At 45.8% G+C, this 9,852-nt stretch overlaps 1 protein-coding gene across 6 annotated transcripts in view; it reads left to right on the plus strand.

Annotated features, from left to right (window-relative positions):
* BAZ2A (bromodomain adjacent to zinc finger domain 2A) overlaps window positions 1-9,558 on the plus strand; it is a 72,779-nt gene extending 63,221 nt beyond the window's left edge. For all 6 annotated transcript variants that reach the window (XM_048487852.1, XM_048487857.1, XM_048487856.1 and 3 more), the window contains exons 25-29: window positions 1,778-1,910; window positions 2,245-2,391; window positions 2,658-2,896; window positions 3,291-3,434; window positions 5,160-9,558. In XM_048487852.1, the coding sequence (XP_048343809.1) occupies window positions 1,778-1,910; window positions 2,245-2,391; window positions 2,658-2,896; window positions 3,291-3,434; window positions 5,160-5,328 (832 nt within the window). In that variant the 3' untranslated portion in view covers window positions 5,329-9,558. The remainder of the gene's footprint in view (window positions 1-1,777; window positions 1,911-2,244; window positions 2,392-2,657; window positions 2,897-3,290; window positions 3,435-5,159) is intronic.
* The last annotated feature ends 294 nt before the right edge of the window (window positions 9,559-9,852 follow it).

Consider the following 9,852-nt stretch of genomic DNA (forward strand, 5'->3'; position numbering starts at 1 on the left):
AGACCCTGTTTAGACAGTTAGAGAAGCCTGTCTCTTGTGTTTGTGAGAAGAAGGAATCTGCATGTAAGCTTCTGTTGTCGTTTAATAATTAGGCTAGGTTTTCATTATCTGTGGTAAATTGTGGGGCCAAGTAGGGAAGAAAGGCAGGAGTGGTTGGCCCCCTCGGTGGGCACTGTTAAACCACCAACAGTTTTCTACAGCCAATTGTATTTGTTCATACAGTGGACTTTACTGCTAGTTTACTTATATTTAAAATATATATGCTGTTTCTGACTATGCTAGACCATCTTGCAAAAATCATTCGGCAGCATTTAAAAGCAAACAAGAAATGTTGTTTGCAAAACATTGCAAACAAGAAATGTTGCAAAGCATAATCCAAAGCCAACGCAGAAGAAGCTCACTGGATTAATGCCTCATAATTTGTACATTTTGAATGTATTCTGGAAAGTTATTCACAGGATGGATGCTATAACAAAGCTTTTACAAAGGTGACATGGATCTTCCAAAAGGAAAGTTGGCACAGTACTGTAATGGCCTTTGTTGGTTGGTAGGTGAGTGTAGGGAGACAGAACCCAGCCCAAATTGCCTTCTGTATGCTGTATGGATTGTAACTTTCAAATGATTTTCAAGGGCAACCATACGTGGAATGTTGTTGGAATCCAACCTGGAAGTTACAGAAGCATGGGTTGGTGTGGCTAGACTTGCTAAGTCAAGAAGCAACTAAAGTATTTTTTTAAAATAGATACAGTTGATAGAAGTTACCCCCAGCAACTCCTGCAATCTGCTTTTCAAAGAGATGACTAGTCTGTAAATTCTTTAATGGATCAAATTAGGGCAGTTTTGACCTCATCCAGATTCAGTGGTTCCAGCAGCTCAAAAACCTTTTCTTTCTTATTCAACATTACTTCCGCCTTATCTGAATTCAGTTTTGGCTTGTCTACCTCATCCACTTCACCCCAACTTCATGGACACTGATTCAAGACCGGGACAAATCTCCAAAATGTGGTGACTGAGGTGGGGAGCCTTGGTGGGCCCAATGGCAGCCAAGCCAGGCCCAGGAGCAGTGATGGGGAGGGGGAGCAATTAAGCTTGGAGGCGGAAGGACCCCCCCACCCACCCACCCACCCCGTGAGTTTCATGGGTCCCTACTTGTAGTACTCAATCTTGAATAAAAAATAACTACCATTTATTGGATCAGCTTTTCTGAAGGAAACTCTGGGGCGGAATAGGGATGGGGAAAGCCAAAGCTACCAGAGGACAGAAACTGGCTGTTAATGAGCGTGTAAGATGTCAGTAAAACATCAGTCAGTTTTTTTAAAAAGGCAGGAGTTCTCCCTTTCCACTTGAAGCTATAGATTATCTGTGACCCATATGATGCTGTCTGTGTCCCATAAATAGGGCCAAAACCAGATTGAAAAGTGTCAAGGAAGGACCCGTTGTCTTTTGAGTGAGTTTGAGAACTCAAGAGTACGGTAGTTAGTACGTATTGACTTCCACCTTGTGAAGCTTTGGCCTCATATGGTGGGAACTTGTAAATAGAGGACTAGTCAAGTTTAATAAAGTGAGAAGTAAAATTAATCGATATGATGAGATGTAGAGTATTTCGCATTGGCAGGCTCAAAGCTGAGATGGTTACGGTCTTATAACAATCCTGCCACTGAGATTCGGGTGCTAAACCACCAGGCCTCCAAACGACTGCTTTCTTTTGCACAGGAAGGCTGATTTTCCCCTGCACCCACTGAAACCTAAAAGGTTTTTCTCCCTTTTTCTTCCTCAGCACATATGAAATCACACCTCGCATGCGGACGTGGCGCCAGACACTGGAGCGATGCCTCAGTGCTGCCCAAGTGTCTCTCTGCATTTATCAGCTGGAGCGTTCCATTGCTTGGGAGAAATCAGTTGTCAGAGCGGTAAGGAAAGAACATCGGGCGAGGGTTAGCGTTGGTTCAGGGCTAGAAACATAAGCATGTGTAAAAGGAATAAGTTAACCAGTGAAACTCCCCGGGCCAGGTAAATGGCTCTTTCTTGTGGGTTTGTTCGGAGGCGTGTGTGTGTGTGTCAGGTTTGTGCTAGGAGAACTACAGGAAGGCTGTGCCATTCCATGATGGAGATGAAATGAATCTAGTTGAGAAGGAGCGACGTTTTGGGGATCAGTGAGGGGGAGAGGAGCGCTGTCAGCTTTGGCCTTGAATGTCCTCTGACTAGGGGCTGGCCCTCACCCCTGCCTGTTCTCCCTGCCTTCAGACTTGCCTAGTGTGCCGGAAAGGGGATGATGACGAGAATCTGCTGCTGTGCGACAGCTGCGATCGTGGCTGCCACCTCTACTGCCACCGGCCCAGGATGACCGAGGTGCCAGCTGGTGACTGGTTCTGCTCCCTCTGCATTGCTCAGGTCCTGGCTCCACAGAGGTTCAGATATTGTGCATCTAGACTATTTCTTGATCCGGCAGAGTCTTTGCCTCACAATCCATACTGACATAGAGCAGTCTGTGTATTGGGGAGCGAGAGGCATGTTTTCTGCATGCCTGTGTAGAAACCAGCATCCTCCCTCACAGATAATATTGGACATTTGGTGCTCTGCCTTGGGAAAATCCTTTCCCCGAAGTTAAGTCCAGGTATTAATAAAAGTCTCCCCCCACCCATTTTTCTACGATGCAGATGCAAGGAGAATACCAAAATGACTACGGCTCTCTGAGGCGGAGCAGGAAGCGGAAAGCGTGTGCCGCTGGCCCTTTTTCGGGGAGCGAAGAGCTCAGCCCTCGGCCCCGGACAGCAGCAGCCCAGCAGCCCAGTAATCTGCCCAGTGTTCCATCCCGATACTCAGGCGAAGGCCTCTCCCCCTCCAAAAGAAGAAGAGTGTCTACGCGAGGCCAGTGTGCTGACCTAACTTTCTGCGAGTAGGTATCCCCTTGAAGCTGAGATCTCATGAGTGCATGGACAATCGTGGGAGGGAACAGGAAGTATGTGGCTGGTCAGAGAAGAAGTAGAATCTAAGTTGTTTCCAACTGTGAGAGATGAGTTAATCCCCAGTTGACTTTGCCCTTCAAAGTCCTTGAGTGTTAGAGTGTTGTGGGTTTTCCGGGTTGTGTGGCCGTGCCAGCCACAGATGCAGGCAAAACGTCAGGAGAAAATGCTGCTGGAACATGGCCATACAACCCGAAAAACCCACAACAGTGATTCTGGCTGTGAAAGCCTTCAACAATTCCTTGTTGCTTCTTGGAAGAGCCTTTCACTTTTTACTAGCTGGTTCTTCAATTCCATGTTTTGGTCCTGCTTTTTTTTTCTTCCCAGAATCATCCTAATGGAGATGGAGTCACATGAGCATTCCTGGCCCTTCTTGGAACCTGTCAACACCCGGCTGGTGCCTGGCTACCGAAAAATCATCAAAAATCCTATGGATTTTTCCACCATGAGAGCACAGTTGCTACGGGGCGGGTAAGTACAGGAAAAGAGCCAGCTGGTAGCTGGGTCCAAGTCATTTTGGAAAGCCATATGCTGAAAATGTAAGATTGAGTTCAATAGCTGACTGTATTGAGGAAGGCTTTCACGGCCGGAATCACTGGGATGTTGTGGGGTTTCCAGGCTGTATGGTCATGTTCTAGTAGCAATTTCTCCTGACATTTTGCCTGCATCTGTGGCTGGCATCTTCAGAGGATCCTCTAAAGATGCCAGCCACAGATGCAAGCGAAACGTCAGGAGAAAATGCTTCTAGAACACGGCCATACATCCTGGAAACCACACAACATCCCAATAGCTGACTTTTTGGTGCCCCAAATTTGGCATCTAAGATATCTTTTCCTGCTGGGGCTGATCTTAGTTAGGAAGTTTCTATATTCTGTAGAATTGGAGCTATCACATACATCATATGGATGGTTGTATGCAGCATGCCAGCCAGTGGCCCATAACCTTCTTTCCAAGTTCTCTAACATTGGGAAGAGGTGATTCAGGGGACTGAATGAATGTGTATCAAGGCCTGAACTTTAAGGCACTTGAGGGTTGTAATGCTTTCCCAGAGAATTGCTGGTATACCATGAGCACAAAACTCTTTGCAATAATTGTTGAAGCAGTGGATTTACTCAGAGTAGACCACTTTGTAGGACGCAGTGTAAACAAGAACTGATAGACACACAGTCACCAATGCAGTTCTATTTTATTGCTATCTACTAACAAAGTGCTTCGCCAGACCACAGTGTTTTCAGGCACAAATCACACTGCTGTCTGTGCTAACTATATACAAAAGTGGTACCAATCAGGTGCCCTCACCTTATCAGGTTTGCACATGGTACAAGCTGTGCACTTGGCACTAATCTGCACACGGCACCTGTTAGAAGGAGGGTCCAGTTGTCATTTAGATTTTGCTCATCTAAACACATGTTCTGACAATAATTGCAGTTTCAGTCAAAACTTGAAATAGTTTAAAGATTCATTTTTTAAAAAGCCAACAACCTAGCTCATCTGGGCATACTGCTGAGAGAGGTGTTTTCTATTTGCCAGATTCTTCATTAGGGGCTTCACCTTCCTTACCATCCCTCCCCCCCTCCCCTCCCCAAAATGTGATTAATAAGGAAAAGCAGAGTCTTTAATCACCGGAACCAGTAGAATGGGTAAACTGAGCAAATTGGCTCTGCTGTTTTAATTTGAACCTTGCATGGTGGAGAATGTGGCTGAACGTGCTTCCTTCATAATGATGATGGAGAGGAGCACAAGCAAACACTGCCTCTACCTGTCAGCCCTCCTGTTGTCAGTGAGCAGACCTAGCCTGTTACAAGACTTCATGTACTCTCCATCTCTCCATTTCCTGATTATGGGTGAAGATATTAGAGGTGGTTTGAGAGAGAGAGAGAAATGGGGTGGGGGCAGGTGGGCTGCCTTAATTGGACTTAATGTGTAGGAGTGGGGAAGTAATCCTGGTTCCCCAGATTAGGGTTCACTTCTCTTAACCACTACACCACGCTGGCTGTCATTTGTCCTGGCTTTCTAGGAAGTGAGGGGAAGAAGAATGTGAGGATTAGGAATAGCCCTTTAAAGGTGAGAGGGTCACAGCTGTTCGAAGTAGGCAGAAGGGACTGAATCCAGGCTAGCCGTCACTGTAGTCTCTCCTGGCCACTGCTGGCATTTTTGGACTTTCCTCAGAGCTTGACTGTTGCTTTGTTTTCCCAGGTACACAAGCTGCGAGGAGTTTGCTGCTGATGCTCTTCTGGTGTTTGACAACTGCCGGACCTTTAACGAGGATGAGTCTGAGGTGGGCACGGCCGGGCTGGCCATGCGCCAGTTTTTTGAAAGCCGGTGGGAGGAATTCTATCAGGGAAAACATGAGACAAACCCCTGAAGCGGGCAGAATGGAGAAAGATGAGAGGTGCCTGTGGGGAATCCCTTCCCTTTTGACCCTGTTCTGCACATTGTCTCTTCTGGAGTCCATCCTGCTATCGGCTGATTTCTTGTTTTCCCTGTCGCAATGACTGGACTTGGATTGGCATTTCACAGCAACGGCAGCCTCCTCCGCTGCCTGGATCCTCAGAAGCCCCTCCCCCATCTCTTCACTCTACGAAACACGAACTCTCTGACTGACTGTCTTAGCCAAAAAAGAGAGAGAGAGAAAAAGAATAGTTTTTTCAAATGGAAAAACCACAACCCACAACCCCACCTTAGCTGGGGCTATTTAATAATAGCAATAGTTCTTAGTGAATGTGTAAGAACACTTTTTTCTGTGCAGTGTCAGTACCATGCATTAATGGCCAGTAACATGGACGTTAAGTTTTCCTCCTTTTTAGAGTCGCGTTGAAACATGTCAAAGCAGATCACTCCTGCCTCTGGGAATGACAACCTTGATGACACTGAAACATGCTGCTTCTCTTTCCCCCGCCCACCCTGGACCCCAACTCTGTCTCTCCCAATTCTGCTTTCTTCCTTTCCAATAGCTGCCCTAGTTGTGACTAATTTCTTTCTCCTGACTTCGTCCTGAAACCAAGGGTCTGTTTGGAGCTGCAGCCTATTGAGGAAGGGGGCAAAGAGTGGGGTGCGAGGCAGCCGTGCTCTGGTGGGTGTCTTGAGGGTCTTGTGTTGTGAGGCACCCCTTCAGGCCACATGTTCCCTGGTTATCCCGGACCCAGGACTTTCTCTGAGCAGTGACCCCCTGACGTCAGCTCTTCACCTGTAGGAGGGGTCTTTTATGTTCTTTGCCTCAATTAATCCAGATTAGGATCTCCATTCGCATGTGTATGCTCAGGAGTGGTTTATTCCAGATTTTGTTTCTAAGGGAGTTGAACAAAATGGGAATAATCCAGAACGAATGTCCAGCAAGGAGAGGATATCGAGTAGATCATAGTTTTTGCCAGGCAAAGCCAAGCAGAGTGAAACTGGAGGGACCTTCTCACTGCCTCCAACTTTACATGGGATACTTCCAAAAGTCCATGTAGCGATTGCTGTGCCCCAAAACTGGCTTTTGTGCTGTAAGAAGACAGCTCATGTTCCCTCTGATTGTGGGAGGTGTGCTGTACTGTGTCACTGGGCTACAGAGGACCACTCCTGAGCTTGCAGGACTGTGGGAATAGTGGGTTGTGCATTTGGGAAGGAAGGACTGGATATTGAGACTGCCCCGTCAGCTGCTCAGGAATTGTGGAAATTGTGTCGTGGGATCCTGGCCTTGTTAAGTGCTCCCCCACCCCCAGTGTTGTTCCTCAGGGATGGCTACTGTCTACAAAGATTGATCTGCTATCTTCTCTGTGTGTATGTGTGCGCGTGTGTGGTGGGATTGCTTGTTCCCTGCCTGGGACACAACTCTCAGTCCAATGTAGGTGTTTCCTCCCTGAAGAAGATGTCGATTTTTAACCCGCTTAGGAAAGAATGCAGTCCTTCCATCCTCAAATGGCACACCCAAAGTGCAGTTGGGTGAAAGACGAGATATTAGAGAGAAGTGTCATCGCGTCTCCATTTTAGGTTCCTGTTGCCTGGTCGTGAGTTAACAATGTGGGGTTTAAAGTTATGCTAACATTGGCTATCATGACAGGTGTATCAGTTTAAGCTTTGGGTAGGTGACACACAAGAGAAGATAAAGTGCTTCCTCTATAATGAGCAGCATAGCTGTTTGTGTGGACAGATGTGCACATTTCTGCTTGGCAAGTTTATACAGGAAGAAAGAAAAGAGGAAGCAGGGGTTGCTCACGCTGATTCTATTGCCATTGTGTGATGTCCACTGTGATGTCCTCAGTCTAAAGTTCTGGAACCACAGTTAGGTCTTGCCCCTCGTTTTCAGACTATATTTTCTGTGCCCTTTCTACTGTTCTGTTCACACCCACATCTATGGCCCCCACTCTTAATACTTCAGCCCTTCTTCCGATCCCTCGTCAGACCTCTCTTGAGTGTTTTCAGGGGGAAAGCATAATCTTTTATCTATAGTGACTCTCCTGTGTGGGCAAGGTATCCTTTATACTTGTGACAGAGCCACGAAAAGCAATGTTTATTGTGATGCTGGCTGAGAGCCTTATAACTCTCCATGGTCTCAGCCTAGCCACTGCTCAGGTGCTGTGTTTTGATTCCAGCAACTTGGGGAATGATTGAACAACATGAGCTATTTGTTGGAGATGAGCACAAGCTCCATGCAGATGAATGGGGGCTGTTTGTGGCTTAATACATAACCAAGCTGGCTTTATGCAGGAGACCTGTGGGATTGTGGCCACATTAACAAGGGAAGTTCAGCGAAAAAGAGCTCTGAAATATGTACTTCCAACTCATGTTGTGCTTGGATGTCAGGCACCTGGCCAGACGAGAATCCTTGCGACTGAATCCAGATGTATCCTGTCCAGTTATGTCCTCCCTCACCCATCTGTTGTCACAGCCCAGGTGAACAAAGTAAATGCTTTAAAAAAAAACTGGTTGTCTTGATAGTGGCTGGTTCTCCCCTCCAAAAATAGTCTGTGAAGTAGCTATAAGCAAATGTAAGAGAAACTAACTATTGCTTCGCTCGTAGTTCAGCATCTCCCCAGTGGTCACCTCCTTGTGGAACACGAGAGCCTGCTGTGGCATTTTGTGTTCCAAGTCATAACATGATCTCCACTTCCCTCCTACTCTGTTGCACAGCACCTGGTTCCTAGGGAGACTGCTGCCTGAGGAAAGAGATTCCCCTGACCTGTACAGCACACCAACATTGTGGGCGTAGAAATGCCTTGGGTCATATTCCATCCTCAGCTGCCTGCAGACCTCAAACAGGAGATGCCACTGTTGTTGGTTCTTCTCCATTCTGTTTTACAGGATGCTGGTCCAGTACTCCATATTCCGGTGCAGAGATGAGGCATATGGGGAAAGGCTAGAGGAAACCCCCTTGGTCTTTTCACTTTACTTCCCCCAACTTTGGGTAGATCAGAGGGGTGGAAAGCCACACCCTGAAACCTGAACTCCCTTGCTGCTTTTCATACCCAGCCTAGCTCCTCAAACCATTGTAATTACGGGTATCACTTAGGGGCAGATAAAAGGCTGGCAGGGTTTCATCGGGAGATGGCTTTCCTCCCCCATATTCAGCCGTGTGACATCTGGGTGAGACTTGTGTGTGCGTGTGCGTTTGTCTGTGTCCCAACCCGCGTCGACCAATCCAATTGCAAGAGCACTGATGTAAGTAAAATGTAACCACGGGCGATGTAGCCTGGAGACCGTAACCTCCCTTTCTGTGCTTCCTCCACCCCGATCTCACTCCCCCGCCCCAGTCCCCCCAATTGTTTTCAACAAAACGTAGCCTTTTTTTTCTATCGGATAACCTCAAACTTTTATTTTAAATTTTGGGATTTGTTTTTTGCTTTTAAATAAAGAAGTAGATTTGAAGTCTATTTGAAACTGACTTTATATTATGCATAAATATTTATATTTTATCTGAACTTGTGCTGTAACAAACTTCTTTTGGGTGTTCTTTTTTTTTTTTAAAGTGATTACTTTTTGCTGTGTTTGGGATTTTTCCCCTCTCTTCAGTCATGGGAAACCGTAGTTTTGCAAGTATCGTTTGTTAGGTTTGGAGGGGAGAGAGCTGCTGTAGAAATGCCTGCATTTTGAGATGCAGACTCTTGTACCATAAAACAACGAATCCAGGTTTGTCCTAATCTTTGACTTCATTAGGGAATAATCTATGACCTTATCAGTTTATAAATTCATTGGGTTTTTTTTACATGGATTTTTTTGAAACTGAGTTTAAAAAATTATAACTAGAATTTGTCTTCCCCTTTTGGCTAAATATCAGAAAGGAACCAACTGACCCGCTCACTATCCTTTAAGTTGCTCTGAACAACAGAAAGGGGGGAGGGGGAATGGGGGGGGGGAATCAGACTTTTTATATGAATAACCAAATGTGTTTGTTTTAGTGAATTTTTGATAATGTACAGTTTTTTGTGAATTTAAATTGATTTCTTTCTATATTTTTAGGACCAACCTCATTTTTAATAAGGTTTAAAAGAAAGGGGGAAAAAAGTCTAGAATTCCTGTTTTGTTTCCTTGTGATGTTTCCACAAGTACAGATGTTAGAGTGCTTGTCAAGTTTCAAAGAATAAACAAAAAACAACCCACGTTTGATAGAGAAGAATGTGCTTGAGGATGTCGTCTTTTTTTCACAAGAGTCTGATACGAGGATATTGACAGTTCTCGGGTGTCTCCTTGATCCTCTCTGATTTTAGCAACGTGTCCTGGTGCTTGGTGAAATATTGACCAGGGGTCATGTATTCAATTGCCTCAGTGCAGCTTCCCGAGTGTCCTTATAAACGTTTGTTTGGAAAAGGAGAGATAAATTCCTAGTTCTCGGTGCCAAAAGAGAAACTGGAAAATGCCCGGGCTGTGCTAACTCTACAGCTGAGGAGCAGGCAGGTAGGGATTTCCAGTG

The sequence above is a fragment of the Sphaerodactylus townsendi genome, linkage group LG03 (assembly GCF_021028975.2).
Source record: "Sphaerodactylus townsendi isolate TG3544 linkage group LG03, MPM_Stown_v2.3, whole genome shotgun sequence".
Classification (NCBI taxonomy): domain Eukaryota; kingdom Metazoa; phylum Chordata; class Lepidosauria; order Squamata; family Sphaerodactylidae; genus Sphaerodactylus; species Sphaerodactylus townsendi.